Source organism: Giraffa tippelskirchi, chromosome 4 (genome assembly GCF_054371585.1).
Source record: "Giraffa tippelskirchi isolate mGirTip1 chromosome 4, T2T-mGirTip1v1.2.pri, whole genome shotgun sequence".
NCBI classification, from domain to species: domain Eukaryota; kingdom Metazoa; phylum Chordata; class Mammalia; order Artiodactyla; family Giraffidae; genus Giraffa; species Giraffa tippelskirchi.
In genome coordinates, this window is record NC_137278.1 from 8355911 (window position 1) to 8375247 (window position 19337).

Here is a 19337-nt window from a genome sequence, read left to right on the forward strand (position 1 = left end):
TGTATTAGTTGCTTGGTCGTGTCTGACTCCAAGCGATCCCATGGACTGTAGCCTACCGGGCTCCTCCGTCCGTGAAATTCTCCAGGCAAGAATACTAGAGTGGGTAACCATTTCTTTCTCCACGGCACCTTCCCAACCTAGGGATCGAACCCAGGTCTCCTGCGTTGCAGGCAGATTCTTTACCATCTGAGCCACCCGAGAAGCCCATCAAATGTTTATCCAATGCTTTTTAAATTTAAAAAAAAAAATTTTTTTTTTGGCCGCATTGTGCAGCATGTGGGACCTCAGTTCCCCAGCCAGGGATTGAACCCACGACCTCTGCATTGGAAGTGCAGAGTCTTAAAACCACTGGACCATCAGGGAAGTACCAGCCAATGTTTTTTTTTTTTAAGGAAAAAAAAAGTTCAAAGCTTTAAATCACTCCAGCCACCCTCTGCGCCCTGGGGGCCCCAGGCAGGGACCCTCTCCTTTCCCAGAAGGCCACTGGGAGGAGGAAATCTATCAACCAGCAGCCAGCAGGGCCCCAGGCGTGGTCAGACAGCTTACACAGTAAGCTGGGCCCGAGACAGGAAGCAAGCAGGGTGGGCGTTGAGATGGGCTGGACGGTCAGGTGTGGTCCAACAGCTGGAGAACTAGGAAGAGGCTAGGGGCATCCAAGGCTCAGAGACCGAGCTCAGCATCCTGCCTCCGGCTCTCTATTTCACTGCCTAGAGCCCAAGACCCTGGGTCAGTCTAGACAGAATCAGGAAGGCACAAAAGGCAAATAGTTCAGGAGTTCATGGGAGATGCAGGGCAAATGCCCACCCCCTCCACCCCACTGCCTGGGCTACTGGGACAGGGAGGGCTCCAGCAGCTTCAGGACACCGCCCACCAGGTGCAGGCTGCCTGTGACCAGCACGTGGATGGCGGCAGCCTCTTGAAGTACCATGGCCCCACTGCCTGCCACAGGGTGGGCGAGGAGGCCCCGTGGGGGACTGGGCGGCTGAAAGACGGGGTCCCGGCCTTGGGTGATCCACTGCAAGGCGTGGGAGATGCAGCTGAAGACGAGGGAGCTGGCGCTGTGGGTGTGGGGTGAGTGAGGCGGCAGCAGCAGAGATGCGGGCCCACCCTGCTCCCGGCCGGGGGTGCTCCAGTGGTCCGGGCTGGCCTGCTCCTCGTGCAGGCGGCTCCACTGCTGCTGGTGGGTGAGGCAGCGGAACAGCACCTGGTCTAGTGTCACTGTGAAGTTCTGTTGGTCTGCAGGGCACAGGGACGGACACATCAGTGAGGCAGCCCAGGGTGGGGGAGGGGAAGCATGCCGTGAGCCCCTGCTCACTGCCAGGCTCTATCCAAGCACTGACCGTCCTTAGCTCTGAGGAAACGGAGGCTCGGAATGTTCGGTGACTGCTCTTTGTCACAGAGCTGGTGAGAAACAGGCCCAGGCAGTTTAGCTTCAATGCCGGGGCTTTTGCCCAAGGAGCACCCTTCCCTGCCCTAACTCATTGCCTTCATCTGTGAAATGCACAAGGTCCATTGCCAGGTGGGCATAAGTATTTCTCCAAATGCAGATTCCCAGACTATCTCCACGCCATTTGATGTGGGGCCTGGAGATCTGTATTTTTTAGATTATTTCAAAAGAAAGCTTTTTACATAACCCACAGTAAGAAAGAATACATTTTATAATAGTAACCCAGGACTCACATGTGTACACGTATACATCTGGAAGAGAATGTCGTCAAACAGTACCTACCCTTAATTTTGTGCAAGACACACTGACACTCTCTATTCTATTTTATTTAAAATGCTGGTTGAGACCCACTAAGCTGATTTCAAGAACCATCACTGGGTTGTAACCTGCATTTTGAAAACTAGTGCCCCCAACAATTCCTTCTTAGTATTGCAGTCACACGCAACATTCAAAACGTACCAAAGGGTATTGATTTATACGATAAAACAAATCTAGTTCTTACCCAAGACTGGCAGTTTAAAAGCTCCCACTGTCACCAACACAGCAATCCACCTTAGGGCCCTCTGCCCCCTGCCCACCCCAGGGACGATGCCTGTCAACTCACCTGCATTGTCTGTTGATGCCATCTCTGCCAGGTTAGGGCAGAAAATGGCATAGTCAAACTGGCAGGGCTAGAAGGCCAAATGGAGAAGCTCAGTATCAGGGCCTGAGAGGAGGCCCCCCCACCCTGACTTCCACACAGCACCCCCAGAGTCCACATCCATGTCCCCATCTCTAGAGATGCCCCCCCTCAGCTGAACGGGAGCGCTGCTACATAAACCCACAGCACTTCCATGCCTTCTGCCTCCCCATCTACCTCAGCGTACCCCATATGGCCTATGGCCTGGGCAGCACTGCCCAACACAGACAGGGAGACAGACTGGAGATGGGCTTAAGGTGACCCATCTACTGAGCACAAAGGAACGAGGTTGTGGATATGAAGGACAGATTTAGCATCCTGGTCTATGAGATGGGAAACAATCCCTGGGAACACTTTCAGCCTTGACAGCCAGGGCAGACCGTTTCCCTGGGCACAGTGGGGCCCCTCCCTCTATGCTTAACAGTCCAGTGACCCCCTTAAACCAAACTTCATTATTTTTTTAATCTTTACAAGTTAGTGCTTTTACTTTCTTGGGACAAATCCCCAGAAGTGGAATTGCCAGATCATATGACATACCAGTTTTTAACTTTTTTGAGAAACCTTTCTATTATTATCCTATTATTATCCATAGCTGATGTGAAATGACATCTCATTAACAGTTCATAGGTGTTCTCTTTTGTCCACATCCTCTCCAATGCTTACTTTCTCTTGTCTTTTTGATGACCACCATTCTAACAGGTGTAAGATAATATCTCCTTGTGGTTTTGATTTGCATTGTACTGATTATCTGGCATGTTGAGTACACTCTCATATACTTATGGGCCATCTATGTTCTATGTGTCTTCTTGGATAAACCAAAGTTTAGAAGCAGGTATCACAGTAACATCCCTGTTTTATGGAGAGGGAAACTGAGGCTCAGGGAAATGCCATCTCTTATCCAGGGTCCCATGCCAGTGGCTGAAGGGAACCTGACAAGTGAATCCAGAGCCTGCACCTCACACCACTTACCTGGTCCTGCCTATAATCCTAGTCTTGAGTGTGACCACGGAGGAGAATGTGGGCAGTGACCTGTGACTTGACTTCCCTGTGTCCAGTGCTTTTATAATACAATTCAGGAGGGGAATGAGCAATCAGTGCCATTCTCCAGCTGAGCAAACAGGCTCAGGGATGAAGGCACCGCTGTTGGGGGTCAAAGCCAGCTTCTGAGCTGGCCTGCCTGCTGCCCATACCCCAGCCAGTCCCTCACCTGCAGCAGCTTCAGCAGGGCGGCGGAATCCCGGTCCCCAGTGGAGTTGAAGAGCAAGATGAGCACCTCGGACCCGCTGGGAGAGGGAGAGGTTAGAGGCAGGGGAGGGGAGGTCAGAGCGTTAGTGCCTCCCACCTCTTCTCCGCGGGGCCCGCCCCATCCTTCCTCCAGAAACTTCCTCTCCTCCCCTACGGTCCCCGTCCCCACGTCCCGCCCCCTCTGGAGCCAAGCCCCGCCCCATCCTTCTCCGAGGTCCCGCCCCTCCCCACTGACCCATCTCGGCCCCGCCCCCGCCCCACCCCTCCTCAAGCCCCCGCCCCATCCTTCCCCGAGGTCCCTCCCCTCCCCACTGACACAGTCTCGCCTCCGCCCACGCTCCACCCCTCCTCAAGGTCCCGCCCCTCACCACAGACCAAGCCCCGCCCCATCCTTCCCCTGGACCCCGCCCCGGCCCCGCCTCTGCCCGCCGCTCACCTGTCCGGCCTCTTGCAGCGGTGCAGCGCCTGGCGGAACCAGCGTACGCAGGCCTGCATGCTGCTGGTGGTGTGCGCGCCGTCCAGGTACCAGGTAAGGGGCCCGCGCCGCAGCAACTGCGTCCGACCCGGCCACTCCGTGTGCCGAAGCCCTGGGGTTGGGGAGCAAGGCAGCCCTCCCTTATCTTCCCACTCCGCTCCTCAACTAACTGCCTGCCTGCACGCAGAGCCCTCACTGCTCGCCATTCTGATTGGCCCAGAAGCCTCTGGCTGGGCCCTAGTCGCTGGGATCAACTCTTTGGCTGCCTTATCTGGTGGAATCTTCCAGGCGGCCCTGAGAGGGGGGCTGCTGTCATATTAGTCCCAAGATGCAGGCAGAGAACCCTGACTCAGAGAGATTAGGTCACAGAGCGAGTGAGTCCTGGGCTTGTGTGCTCAGTCGCTTCAGTTGCGTCGGACGCTTTGGGGCCCCCTGGACTTGTAGCCCACCAGGCTCCTCTGTACACGGGATTTCCCAGGCAAGAATATTGGAGTGGGTTGCCATTTCCTTCTCTAAGGGGATTAAACCCGTGTCTGCCACGTCTCCTGCATTGCAGGCAGATTCTGCACCGCTGAGCCCCCAGGGAGACCCCGAGTCCTGGGGCTGGGATGTAACCCATCTGGCTCCAGGACTGTCTCACGGCCCTGACACAGGACCTGGCACACAGTGGGCTCCCTGGAACCATCTGCTGAAGGGCTTTAACAGCCACGAGGTCCTACTATGTGCTGAAAGCTTTGAGGGGAAGCAAGAAGCCTGAAGAGGATCACCGTCCTCAAGACCCTCATGGTCTCCTGGTGATGACAAGCATGACAGTTCTGGCAGCTACCACGGGCCGGCCGGGCACTTTATCCTGTATCTGCCAGGCTCTGGACTCAGTCCCTTAGTGACGGCACCTCTCAGTGGACCCTATCATGGTCTCACTTGGCAGATGGGGAAATGGGTTCAGAGAGACTTCACGGACTCAAAGTGCGGGAAGCTTACTGCCTTCAGCAGAGTCCTTTCTCTTAAAGCACCATTGGCTCCACCTCTCTAATAGGAAACCAAAAGAAAACACCTGAAGGGGGCCCGGCTGGGTAGGAAGGTCCAACTCACCCTGCTGCATGTGGGGCGTGGGCTGGAACACAGGTGCCAGGGGCAGCTGCCCTGGGAGGCTGGGCCTGGATGCCTTCAGCTCCCCAGCATCTGGCAGGGAAGGGAAGGGAGAGGGAGGGCTTCTGTGGGCTCGGTCCTCACCTCTAAGGGCTCTCAGAGGCAGGTCCACCTGTCCCCTGCCCACCCACTGGCCTGCCCACTTACCCTGGTAACCTTTCTGCTGCAGCCAGCAGCGGGCCAGCTGCAAGGCCAGGGCAGCATTGGACCGCTGGTGCTCTCCCTCCAGGCCTAGGGTCAGCGGTGGCCCCCCTTCCTCCAGGGTTTGTAGTGGTGGGCACAGGTAGAGGGGACACTGCGGGGGAGATGGGCAGCAGCTGCTCAGGGGATGGCCCTCCCTGATGCCATCAGCCCTTCCATCTACCAGAACCCACCGAGATGCACCCCAGCTGGACGAGCACAGATGAGCAAACCGAGGCCCCAGAGGATAAAGTGCCTCCCCAGTCAGTCCTCCTCCACCCCCTGGCAGTTCCATCAGACTCACTGAGATCTGCTGAGCCCTGTCCCTTAACACCACCAGGGGCTCGTCAGGCTGGAGCACAGTGAAGGCAGGGACGCCACTCTGTGGAGGACACGGAGAGTGAGCCAGGGGCTACCCAGGGTGCTCCACTGCCCACCTCTGACTCCCACATCCCTGATTCTGGGAAGCCCATTCAGCCTTCCCTCATTGGACCTTTGGGAACCCCTCAATGGGGAGACTGAGGCCAGAGATGGGGCTCAGCTTGTTCTAGTCCCACACAGAGCTCCCATGAGAACCCAGACCCCTCTGCTTCCAAGACCTAATTCTGAGTCAAGATACAAATGAGCACCCCTCCCCTTCCCTGAATCTTGAGGGCCAGGGTCAGGCCATCCATGTACCTTCCCTCCCCAGGTCACCTTAAAAATGCCCCCTTTCTGCCATGCGATTTTCTCCATCGTGTCCCCCAGAAGGCCAGTGTGGTCGATGCCAAGAGAGGTGATGCCACACACCACAGGCTTCCTGCGGGAAACAAAAGGACCAGGATGCCCCTGGGCTCATGGCCACCATCCCTCTCCCCAAGCCATCCCCCTCACCTGATGATGTTGGTGCAGTCGTAAGCCCCACCGATGCCTACTTCCACCACTGCCAGGTCCACCTGCAGAGGATCAGAGGGCATGGCAGGGGGCACAGGGGCTCCCAGACACCGCACAGGAGCCCTTAGCCTGCTGAGATTCCCCTTCCCAAGGTCTGGAACACAGGGTTTTGGGGAGGGGGCCACACACACCTTCTCTTGGAGGAAGACGTGGAAGGCCATGAGCGTGAGGAAGCGGAAGTAGCCGGGCATGGAGACACAGCTGCTGTCATCCTGTGGACAGGATCATGTCAGAGCTCGGGGCCACTGCAGCCTCTGTGCTGGGGGAGATAGTGTCCTGGGATGCGCAGCGCCCTCTGGGTCTACCCACCCACTTGGGGTCCCCTACCCTGCCCACCCACCAGCCCTCTGGCACAGGCACCTTGGTCTCCTCCAGCCGGTGGTAGAGGCGCCAGAAGTGCTTGGTGAAGAGCTCGGAACTTATGGGCTGCCCATTGATGCGGATCCGCTCACGCACCTGTACCAGGTGAGGAGAGCTGCGGAGAGACCCAGGGTCATCAGGAAACTCCCTTCCCAAGACCCCCAGGCTGCCCCCCACCGCCGCCCCACAGTCAGACCCGTCTTTCGGAAAAACAGATCAGGCTTTGTCACTGTCATGCTGAAAACCCTTCCTGCTCATCTCGGCCTCCTAGGCCTCAGCGGGGCTGGTTCCACTGGCCTCTGTGCCTCACCTCTCCTGCATCCCTTGGAAGGTCCCTGTGCCCCAGCCCCTCTGGACTGTTTTTTAGCTCCTCCACCCTGCTTCCTTCCCCCCTCCCCACATACTTTCTATCTCCAGGCCTACCTGTGTACCTGCCCACTACACAGATCTCAAGTAAGACCACTCCTCCAGCAGAGAGAAAGGATCCTCCCCACCAGGCTGGTCAGGCATGCTCTCTGGGCTCCTATAGCACCACCACCCCTGGCCCATACCCATCAGCTACTCTGCCAACATCTGCCCCCATAATGTCTGTCTGTCTTCCTGCCCTTGAGGGCAAGGCCTCATCAGCTGTGTTCAAGTTGCAGCCCCAGACTGGCCCATGAGGCCTCATGGGCCCAAGTTGAAGGCTGGGTTTTTAACCCCTCAAATTATTTTAAATGAGAGATTTGGGGCTTCTATTGAATCCTCAAAGATCCTCTCATATTATGAATCCTCTCCATTTCTCTATTTTGAACAAAGAGCTGTGGAGGGAAAACACACTGATCTGAAATGATCTAGTCAGCTGGTTTCAGTTGTTTACAGAGGTCACCTGATAGAACTGGTAAAATAAAAGGAGGCACAAATCTTGAATGCCCCAAGCCTAGGGACTGAAACCTGAGCGATTAACTAGCATGTTAATTCCACTGCTTTGCCAGTGATGGGCTTAAGAAAGGCACATATAGCTTCAGGGAAGAGGGACCCCTATCTATCCCCACCAGCTCACTCCAATCCTCTGGTGTGATTTTAGATGCTTGAATGTGGCCAAGAGCGGGTGCTGCCCAGCGGGCAAAGCAGCAGCTGAGGCTGGCACAGTGGTAGGGTTCCCTTCTGCTGGCCACTCGGGATACCTCAACAGGGGCATCATACCCTATGCTTACTGTCTAAGCCCTTACTAGCCAGGCTTTCCGCTCCTTATGGCAAAGATACCCTAACTGATAAATATTTCTATGTGATTTAAAAACTGTGTAAGGAATTTAAGTTAATAAAAAGATATCTGAGGAGGCTTCTCTGATGGGTCCAGTGGTTAAGAATCTGCTTTGCAATGCAAGGGACACTGGTTCGATCCCTGGTCTGGGAAGATCCCACGTGCTGCAGAGCAACCAAGCCCATGCACCATAACTACTGAGCCCAAGTGCTGCAACTTACTGAAGCCCACATCCCCTAGAGCCTGTGCTCCCACCACTGAGAAGCCACCACAATGAGAAGCCCCCACACCACAAGGAAGTGTAGCCCCTGCTTTCCGCTACTAGAAAAAGCCCGCACAGCAGTGATGAAGACCCACCACAGCTAATACATAATTAATAAATCTTAAAAAAAAAAAAAGACATCTGAGGGACTTCCCTGGCAGTCCAGTGGTTAAGTCTCTGTACTTCCTCTGCAGGGAGCACGGGTTTGATCCCTGGTTAGGGAACTAAGATCCATCATACCGCATGATGTGGCCAAAAAATAAATAAAAAGATATCTGACTTTTCTAGCTGTGTATTTCGTTTATCCATTCAAGTTGCTGCTCCCCTCCCCAAGTTCTTTGCATTGAGAAAATTTGAGATTGCCATAAACTTGGGCTAATATGCTAAATGCTAATTAAATGTCTGTTGAATGAATAGACACTGGGCAGAGAGACATGCAGCTGAGTTCCAGTGAGTGACCCTGGCCCTGAGGTGCAGGTTGGATCCAGAGCCCCCCAGACAGCTAGGAGACACCACATCCCTCTGTACCTCAGTACCTAAAGAACCCCGTCTTCAGGCCATAGCTTCGGAGGATACGTTCAGTGAAGGCACACGTGGAGCCCTGCAAAGAAAAGGTCTTGTCTGGGCAGGCCCCAGCCCCCCCACCCCAGCCCACAGACGCCCTACCCCTGGGTCCTGTGACTCACCTTCCCCTTGGTCCCAGTGATGTGGATAATGTTCAGTTGGTCCAAGTCCTCCACCTGGGACAGACAGACAAGGTCCCTGCCTCAGCCACAGGATGCACAGACAGAAGTAGGGGGTGGGGGTGGTCACAGGCCCTCCCCACCTTACCTGCAGCCCACTCCGTGCCAAGTACAGCTTCATGGCTTCCAGCTGTGTCTGGGGGTCACCCCGCTCACGCTTCACCATCTCCAAGTAGTTAGCATTGGTCTGCAAGGTGTTGAGTGTGCGCACGGCATCCTGGCAGTGAGGCCCCAGATAGCAAGTTAAGGTGCATTAGGGGCCCATGGGGACAGAGGCACACAGCATGCCAGTGGCTAGGCCAGGGTACCAGGACTGCCACGCCAGCCCTGGTGCCCCAGCCCAGAGATTAGGCACCACTGAGAAAGAAGTGGCATCTTTTTAGCTCCGGCAGAAATGGGAGCCTGCGGCAGTTCAGCTTCACCCAGGGAGTGCCAGGCAAAACAGGTAAAATGACTAAAAGGACAAGGCTTCACTCTCAGGCCTTTGCCCTAATTCCCTCCATGTGTGCGTGCATGTGTACATGCTCAGTCATGTCCAGCTGTTTGCAACCCCATGGACTGTAGCCCACCAGGTTCTTCTGTCTATGGGATTTCCCAGGCAAGAATACTGGACTGAGTTATCACTTCCTTCTCCAGGGGATCTTCCTGAGCCAGAGATTGAACCCATGCCCCCTGCGTCTCCTGCACTGGCAGGTAGATTGTTTACCACTGAGCCACTGGGGAAGCCCAATTCCCTTCATAGTTCACCACTATATCAGGCTCCTCCTAAAGTAGGGCCAGAACCACAGAAGGCTAGGATCTTAGAACTGAAGGAATTAGAGCTAGGAATTCCTGGAGGCTTCCATGCCTAACCCTGAGGATTGGGATTCCACATTCTGACCAAGAGAAGAGTTGCCTGAAGCAACCAGTTGGGGAAGAGGAGTCTCAGAGGGAGGAAGGGTGTGCCAGGGTCGCCCAGACAAGAAGGCAGGTACATATAGCCTCAGGACAGTTCACACTGGGTGGTGGAAGGGGGAGTGATATATATAATCCTTCAGGGCCTCAATGCCTGGTTGCAGGCCCTACTCATCAAACTGGTACCACTTGCCTGGCCAGCATCCTGTGCTGGTTTCTGGCAACTGGCCTTTGGCACAGAACCAGGAGGAAGTTTTTTGTTTTCCATGTTCTTTCACCACCACCCCTGCTCCTGAGTCCTGCCTGCTCCCCAATTCTAAGCACTTGGATCTCCTTCTTGCTGAATCCTGGAGACTCCAACCCACATCTAGACTCCTGGATCTCCCAAGTTTGAACTCCCGAATCCCTCACCTCTCCCCCACCCACAACTGCTGCTTCAGAGTCCCGAGACACTGTAATAACTCCAGAATGTCAGCTGAGCCCCTGGTCCTACCACCAGGCGTCCCTTTCCTCTCTTTCAACCGCGGTTCACTTCAACCTCAGAATTCCCAAATCCGGTAGTGCCGGGCCCAACTTCCTGGTGCCTGTCCCCACCTCCAGACTCCAGAAGGTCCCCGCCCGCCCCGCCCCTCGACCCCTGCGAGTCTCTCGGTCCCATGCTCCTGGCCACCCTCTCAGCTTGGCGCAGACTAGATGCTAAGCGACCTTCAGGCTGGCTCACGAGTCATTGCGTGACCTCCCGCCGGCGGGCAAAGATACCTGATACTCCATTCCTGGCTCCTGCAGCACAGGCCACGCGCTCAACCCTCGCCGCGCTGCGACCCCGGTTGTTGCACCACGCGGAGAAACCGCTGCCAGGAAGAGAGCGTGGCAGCACGCCCGAGACATAGTAGACCTGCAGGCAACTGCTTGCTAGGCCCGGACGGAAAAATAACTAAGCTCCTGGCCCCGCCTCGACACGCCTCCGCTCTTCGCCAATCAGCGCTGCCCATCGAGCCCACTGCGACCAATAAGAATCTACGAGACGCCATCTTTGTGAGGGGCAGGCCCCTGAGCGGGCCAGAGAGTTCGTTCATGTTTATGAGGGGCACGCTGCCGCGGGAGTCCTCTGCCTTAGAAAAATACGCACTCTTTTCGTCGTCTTCTCCGGATCTGGCCGCACTTCCCCCACCTCCCCCCCAAATAGCCAGTCTCAGTCAGCAGACCTGCTCCAGGCCAGAACCAGCTGCGAGCCGGGATCAGTTCGGTCGCTCAGTCGTGTCCGACTCTTTGCGACCCCATGGACTGCAGCATGCCAGGCCCCCCTGGTCTATCACCAACTCCCGGAGTTTACTCAAATTCATGTCCATTGAGTCAGTGATGCCATCCAACCATCTCATCCTCTGTCATCCCCTTATCCTCCCGCCCTCAATCTTTCCCAGCATCAGGGTCTTTTCTAATGAGTCAGCTCTTCGCATCAGGTGGCCAAAGTATTGGAGCTTCAGCTTCAAGCATCAGTCTTTCCAATGAACACTCAGGACTGATTTCCTTTAGGATGGACTAGTTGGATCTCCTTGCAGCCCAAGGGACTCTCAAGAGTCTTCTCCAACACCACAGTTCAAAAGCATCAATTCTTTGACACTCAGCTTTCTTTATGGTCCAACTCTCACATCCATATATGACTACTGGAAAAACCATAGCTTTGAGTAGATGGGCGTTTGTTGGCAAGGTAATGTCTCTGCTTTTTAATATGCTGTCTAGGTTGGTTGTAACTTTCCTTCCAAGGAGCAAGCGTCTTTTAATTTCATGGCTGCAGTCACCATCTGCAGTGATTTTGGAGCCCCCCAAAATAAAATCTGTTACTGTCTCCTATACAATGTCACAAACCTCTGTCCATAGTTCATCAGGCACTCCGTCTATTAGATCTAGTCCCTTAAATCTATTTCTCACTTCCACTGTATAATAATAAAGGATTTGATTTAGGTCATACCTGAATGATCTAGTGGTTTTCCCCACGTTCTTCAATTTAAGTCTGAATTTGGCAATAAGGAGTTCATGATCTGAGCCACAGTCAGCTCCCGGTCTTGTTTTTGCTGATTGTATAGAGCTTCTCCATCTTTGGCTGCAAAGAATATAATAAATCTGATTTTGGTGTTGACCATCTGGTGGTGTCCATGTGTAGAGTCTTCTCTTGTGTTGTTGGAAGAAGATGTTTGCTATGACCAGTGTATTCTCTTGGCAAAACTCTACTGGCCTTTGCCCTGCTTCATTCTGTACTCCAAAGCCAAATTTGCTGTTACTCTAAGTGTTTCTTGACTTCCCACTTTTGCATTCCAGTCCCCTATAATGAAAAGGACATCTTTTTTTGTGTGTTAGTTCTAATGGGGTCGTAAAGAGTCAGACAGCACTGAGCGACTAAACTGAACTGAACTGTTTCCACTGTTTCCCCATCTATTTGCCATGAAGTGATGAGACCAGATGCCATGATCTTAGTTTTCTGAATGTTGAGCTTTAAACCAACTTTTCCACTCTCCTCTTTCACTTTCATCAAGAGGCTCTTTAGTTCTTCTTCACTTTCTGCCATAAGGGTGGTGTTATCTGCATAACCAATCTGACCAATCTGATCACATGGACCCCAGCCTTGTCTAAATCAATGAAACAATGAGCCATGCCGTGTAGCGCCACCCAAGACGGACGGGTCATGGTGGAGAGTTCTGACAAAATGTGGTCCACTGGAGAAGGGTATGGCAAACCACTTTAGTATTCTTGCCTTGAGAACCCCATGAACAATATGAAAAGGCGAAAAGATAGGACACTGAAAGATGAACTCCCCAGGTCGGTAGGTGCCCAATTTGCTACTTGAGATCAGTAGAGAAATAACTCCAAAAAGAATGAAGAGATGAAGCCAAATCAGAAACAACACCCAGTTGTGGATGTGATTGGTGATAGAAGCAAAGTCTGATGCTGTAAAGAGCAATATTGTATAGGAACCTGGAATGTTAGGTCCATGAATCAAGGCAAATTGGAAGTGGTCAAACAGGAGATGGCAAGAGTGAACATCCACATTTTAGGAATCAGCTAGCCAGGATACAATGACAGAATTGGTGGACACCTCAGGGAGGTCACTGAATCGCAGCTCCCAAAACATCCCGACCCAACACAGAGACTGCAAACTGCGGGGATGTGGCCTCTGCCCTCATGAATCTGACAGCTCGACTGCAGGGTAACAGACCAAAAACCAGGCACCTACAGCTACTGGGTCCCCTAACCATTCTTGGGCAGCCTGGGAAGGCTTCCTGGAAGAGGAGACATCCTGACCTCATGAGCGGTGGAGATTGAGCGCAGTTAGTGAGCCTCAGGGTAACAGGATGCCAGATCCAGCAGGATCTTGTGGCCTTACAAGAAATTGGATTACATTTAGATTTGGATTACAATAAAACGGTTCTAAGAAAGGATGACAAGATCAGATTTGCACCTTGGAAGATGTGCTGTTTAGAGTGAGCTGCCCTCAGAGAGGGCAGTAATCTGTCCTACCTGTAGGTGGAGGATCCAGGTTTGTCCTGGAGTTTTCAGAACTTTTTCTATGACTTAATTTTTTTAATTAACACTTTTGCTCTTTATTTAAAAATATTTTGTTTTACTTTTCTTAATCTTAATTTTACTTTATTTTTTGGCCCGCCCATTAGATCCCTGACCAAGGGTTGAACCTGGGCCCCCTGCATTGGTAGTGCAGAGTTTTAACCACAGACCACCAGGGAAGTCCCTGTCTATGACCTTCTTGGTCCCAACTGCTAGCATGGAAAAAAAGTAGTATGGAGATTCCCTTTCTACATTTGAGACCTGGAAAGGTGTGTGTGTTTGGGTGGGGGTAGGGGGTTACTGCAAGAACCTTCTAGAGAAGTTTCCTCAGATAAAAGGCAGTCCCTTAACAACTGGTGAGATTTCAGTACCTGCAGTCTCTCCCTCTTTCCTGCAGACACTGGGTCTAAATATTTACCAGAGATTGTTTGATTTTGAAATAAACACATGTGTTGGGAAGATTCTGTCATTGGCTAGACTTCTGCTCTTCATATCACTGCTGGATCCCCCCACCCCTGCCCCACGGGACACGGAGAGGTTGTTGTCTTGCTTAGTTTTCTTCTTTTTAAAAAATCATTGAAGCTTTCTTTATACATTATAATTTAATAACTGCATAAAATTTATCATAAAATGGCATTAAATGATTTTTTCTTTTGCTTAACCCTCTCTCTCCCCCCACCTTTGGTAATTCTTATTGACAGCCAAGGAGATCAAACCTAAAGTAAATCAATCCTGAATATCCACGGGAAGGACTGATGCTGAACCTAAAGCTCCAACACGTTGGCCACTTGATGTGAAGAGCCGACTCATTGGAAAAACCCTGATGCTGGGAAAGACTGAAGGCAAAAGGAGAAGGGGGTGGCAGAGAATGAGGTGGTTAGATAGCATCACTGACTCAGTGGTCGTGAATGTGAACAAACTCTGGGAGACAGTGGAGGATAGAGGTGCCTGGCATGCTACCGTCCATGGAGTTGGATACGTCCAAAGAGTTGGACACGACTTAGCGACTGAACAACAGGAACATTGACAGCCAAGTGTGTGTCCCACAGTGTGTGTCTGCTCATGAAATCACAGACACAACTAGGGCCTTGGGCTTTTTTATTTTTTATTTTTCTGGGCCATGCCGCCCAGCTTGTGGGATCTTGGCCCCACCACCAGGGATTGAACCCAGGCCACAGTGAAAGCGCTGAATCCTAACCACTAGACTACCAGAGAACTCCCTATAGAACCTTGCTGATGCAAATGACAATACATTCTGCATCTTAACTTTCATACTTAACAATAAGCCTATAGGGATCCATAGACCTCCCTGGTGGTCTAGTGGTTAAGACTCCATGCTTCCATTGCAGGGGGCATGAGTTCAATCCCCGGTCAGGGAACTAAGCTCCTGCATGCTTCAGGGTCAAAAAAGAAAACAAAACTAACCCCCTCAAATAATAAAAATAAAAAACTAAAAAATAAAGAGGGATCCCTTTAAGGCCATTACCTAGCAAACAGTTAAGTAGAACCTTTCTGGGCCAGGCACTGTTTTAAATCCATTCTATATAGTTACTCATTTAATCATCAAAACACTATGAAATAGGGTATTATATCCTGTTTCACAAGTGAGGAAACTGAGGCCCAGAGAAATAAAGGCACATGCCAAAGTCACAACGTCAAAATTTGAGCTCTGGCCCCAGAGTCTTTATTCCTAGCCTCTCTACGTTCCTCCTGCGCCCTTCCCACTGAGGGTGGGGGCACTGCTAGCTCAGAAGCAGTGGCTATACCATGGTGCATTCCCTACTTGCCTGCAGTGCTCCGCCGCAGTGGATAGCATCTATACCAGGGGCTTAAATTTCTGAGGGTGAGATTGCATGGGATGAGGAACAGTTGGGTCCAGGGGTATTTGCATTCCTTCCCCCCAACACTGGAAACGTTGCAGCCCATCAGTTGTGCGTGCAGAGAGAGCACCTTCTATTCCAGAATGTCCCCTAGACGGCTGGGTGTAGAGTACCTTGTCATTCTTACTATGCTTTTCCATGGCTGCAGTGAAATTGAGCTTCTTTCCAGGCTTCTATTTCAGTAAACGGCTAAAACTTCAGTACTTTGGTCACTTTGTGAAGAGCCGACTCATTGGAAAAGACCTTGCTTCTGGGAATGATTGAGGGCAGGAGGCGATGGGGACGGCAGAGGATGAGATGATTAGATAGCATCACCGACTCAGTGGACCTGAATTTGAGCAAACTCTGGGAGATAATGGAGGACAGAGGAGCCTGGCATGCTACAGTCCATGGGATCAAAAGGAGTCGGACATGACTTAGCGACTGAACAACAAAAACAAGAAGCCTTGGCAAAGTCACCCACTGGCCTTTCCTCCATGGTCTCTAAGGACCACTTGTTTTTTGGCCGATCCCGTGACTGCTGCAGGATCCTAGCAGTCAAAGCACCATGTCCTAACCACTGTACCACCAGGGAATTCCCTCCAAGGACAATTTTTATAGCCAATGACACCTGGAAATTTAAGAGGGGAAGGAATATAACAGATTTATCTTCTTTGTCTTATTCAAACTGTCCCTCACTTTTTATTTTGTTTTTAAATTCTCACTTTTTTTTTTGGATGGGTAATACATCATATCATTTAAATAGTGAGAGGTATGAAAAGGTACACAGGGAAAAGCTTCCCTCCCACTCCAGGTCCTAGCAACCTAATTCCCCCACCCAAAAGCAAAGTTATGCTTCTTGTGATTTTTCTAGAGACATTTTATGCAATTACAAGGAAATACAAATATATATTGATTTCTTGTTTATACTCAAATATTCTTGCCTGGAGAATTCCATGGACAGAGAAGCCTAGCGGGCTACAGTCCACGGGGTTGCCAAGAATCGGACATGACTGAGTGACTAACACACATTCTTCTTTATACTGAAAGATAGCAGCAGACTATATACACAAGTCTGCATTGCACCTTTTCCACATAACTTTATATCCTAGACCTTATTCTGGACTGTGTTGTCACATCAGAGAGGCCATATTGGCTATTTTGCCTTTTCAAAGCTGCATAGTACTCCTTGGTGTGGAACTACTGTCATATATTTGGCCAGTCTCTTACTGATGGATGTTTAGGTTTTCAATATTTGGCCATCACAAGCAATGCTATGGTGGGTAACATTATTCCTTCCATGTGTGAGCACATCTGATGGATAAATTCCGGGAAGTGCAATGGCTGGATCAAAGGTAATGTGAATTTGACACTTTCATACAGATTGCCACCTTGTCCTCCATAGGGACAGGGCCAGTTTCCACCTCCATGGCCCTGAGGGGCATGAGCCAGCTATTTCCTCACCAACACACACCATTAGCCAACTTTGATTTTGCCAATCCCATAGGTGGAAACATGGATTCTCAGGGTAGTTATCTTTTGCATTTGTTTTATTATGAAGGAGGGTGAGCATTTTTTATCTTTAAAAGTCATGGGCTTCCCTAGTGGCTCAGTGGTAAAGAATCTGCCTGCCAATGCAGGAGACATGGGTTTGATCCCTGGTCCAGGAAGATCTCACATGCTGCAGAGCAACTAAGCCCATGGACCACAACAATTGAGCCTGTGCTCTAGAGCCCGGGAGCCACAACTACTGAAGTGCCCATGCCTAGAGCCTGTGCTCAGCAACAAAAGAAGCCACAGCAATGAGAAGCCTGTGCACCGCAACTAGAGAGTAGGCCCTGCTCTGCGCAACTAGAGAAAAGCCTGCTTAGCAACAAAGACCCAGCATAGCCAAAATAAAAATAATTAATTTTTTTAAAAAGGTCATTTGTATTTAGCATTCCCCTCATCTCCTTTGCATTATGGCTTTTTAAAAAAAGTTTATTTGGCTACACCAGGTCTTAGGTGAAGCTACACCAGGTCGTAGCTGAAGCTTCAATACTTTGGCCACCTGATGCGAAGAGCTGACTCATTGGCAAAGACCCTAATGCTGGGAAAGATTGAGGGCAGGAGGGGCAGGGCATGACAGAGGATGAGATGGTTGGCTGGCATCACTGACTCAATGGACGCGAATCTGAGCAAATTCCAGGGGACAGTGAAGGACAGGGAGGCCTGGTGTGCTGCAGTCCATGGGGTCACAAAGAGTCTGATGCAACTGAGCGACTGAAAAACAACAACAAACTCTTAGTGGTGGCATGTGGGATCTAGTTCCCTGACTAGGGATCAAACCAGGGCCCCCTGCACTGACAGCATGGAGTCTTAACCGCTGGACCACCAGGGAAGTCTCATCATTCATTGCTTTTTATTTGAAAAGCCACAGATATTTGTACAAGAAAGTAGCAAAAGTATAAAGGAGAAAATCAAAAGCACTTTCATAGTGCACCTGGGGAACCACTGTTGCCGTTTTGGTGCTACAGTGAAGGGGTTCTCATTCTCCATAAAGAACAATAGAAACAAATCCATTGTCTGGAGAGCAAAGAAAACAAGGATTCAGGGAAACTGGCAAGCAGGCCAGTGTCCACCCACGGGAGGCAGGTCTGCAGGCATGCACTGAGGGTAATGAGGGGCCAGGGGGTCCTGCTTCAACCCCCCACCCTCCCAAAGGGAAAGGGTGTGACCCATCCATCCATTCATGCATTCATTTGATGAGAAATTATCTCTGCCAGACCTGGGCTTGGTGCTGGGGACACTGGGTTATGGGGACAGATGACAAGGTTCTGCTCTTGGAGCGCCCCGCCCAGGGAGCAAGAGAATAGTGAAGAATGAAAATTGCAAAGAACGGAGATTTGCGATCTCTGTTTAAAGCCTGTAGGGACGGGAGGCTGGGGACCAGAGAGGGAGAGAGACAGCTTGGGGCTACACAGCAGGTCAGCAAAGACATCATGCTGGGCTTTCTAGACTCAGATCTGCCTGAGTTAATGCTCTCTCTCCTGTCTCATCATGACAGCTGGCAAAGACTTCGGGACTTGGTCTTGGCCAAGCTCATGCTCACAACTTTTACCTCTGCCTGAAACACATTTCCCCTAAACTTTTCCTCTTTGTTCTTTTGGGTGGGTTCCTTTAGCATTTATCCCTGGGATTGGCATTGCAATCTCTTTTTAATCCTCACAAGAATGATATGAATTAAAGATTATCCCCATTTGACAGGTGGCAAAATGGAGGCTCACAGAGGGTAAGCAACTCATTCAGAATGAGACGGTGTGTGGCAGAGCTAAGACACAAAGCCAGATTTGCTGGCTCTAACTCGCCCAACTCGCCACCACTGGTCTGGTTAATCTCTGCCGTCGATATGCTATGTGACCTTGGGCAATTTGCTTCCTCTTTCTGATGCTGTCTTGACTTGCAGTCTTATCCTTAATAGGACAAGGCTGAAATGAGTTTTGTCCCATCTCATAATTTCTAGGGGAGGGTGGGTCTTGATGATGCCAAGAGTCTCCAAAGGCACTCCAGAGAGCCAGGACTAGAGGGGTTCTGCTGTCCGTTCCCCATCCCCACCCAGGGTTCTGTGAAGACCAGAGGAGGTTCAAACTCTTTGGCAGGTTTATGCAGAAGACTAGCATTCAGAAGGGAGGGTACATTTCCAATGGCCACATCCAGATTCAGACCCTCTGATACATAAGGACTCCCCCCACCTCTGAATGTCAGCTTATATCCAGGGACCTACATGAAAACTCTTTTCTGTCGCTGGGTGTGAAGAAACTTGCCTTAAACAGAATTCTATATCCTCAGTGGGGCAGCCTGTCCTTATCCTCACCCCGACTCTGGCTACAAAGGTGTGAATGGATTTAGGGTACGAGAAGGGCAGCGGACCTTAAAAATGGGCCTCCCTGGAGAAGGGAATGGCAACCCACTCCAGTATTCTTGCCTGGAGAATCCCATGGGCAGAGGTGCCTGGCGGGCTATAGTCCATGGGGTCACAAAGAGTCAGACATGACTGAGCAACTAATACAGTCCTATAAATTGGGAATTATCAAATTAAAATTTAAATAAGCCTACTAAATATATTTTGTTTTATAATTTTATCATCATATATATCTAATCTTTTGTTAGATAAATGTTTAAATATTGTCTTAGGAAAACAGTTTTTGAAAATATGATAATTGCATGCTAACTAGGAAAGCACTAATCATTTTACAGTTATCCTTAGTTGAAGAGTGTAGGTAAGTTCTACGTAAGTACTACTATACTATTACTATTAATATAGGAGTATT

At 50.9% G+C, this 19337-nt stretch overlaps 1 protein-coding gene across 3 annotated transcripts; it reads right to left on the bottom strand.

Annotated features, from left to right (window-relative positions):
• Positions 1 to 226: 226 nt before the first annotated feature.
• FPGS (folylpolyglutamate synthase) lies at positions 227 to 10516 on the bottom strand. 3 transcript variants are annotated; one of them, XM_081587109.1, is made up of 15 exons: positions 10370 to 10516; positions 8805 to 8933; positions 8660 to 8713; positions 8510 to 8574; positions 6469 to 6583; positions 6240 to 6320; positions 6049 to 6110; positions 5872 to 5974; positions 5480 to 5557; positions 5143 to 5290; positions 4939 to 5028; positions 3808 to 3958; positions 3334 to 3409; positions 2052 to 2118; positions 227 to 1236 (listed from the first exon to the last, which is right to left on the bottom strand). In XM_081587109.1, exons 1-15 carry the CDS (start codon positions 10496 to 10498, stop codon positions 827 to 829), a joined length of 1758 nt encoding a protein of 585 aa, XP_081443235.1. In that variant the 5' UTR covers positions 10499 to 10516; the 3' UTR covers positions 227 to 826. The 3 variants fall into 3 exon arrangements, with proteins under 3 accessions (XP_081443235.1, XP_081443237.1, XP_081443238.1); XM_081587111.1 differs by lacking the exon at positions 6240 to 6320; XM_081587112.1 differs by lacking the exon at positions 2052 to 2118.
• Positions 10517 to 19337: the final 8821 nt, after the last annotated feature.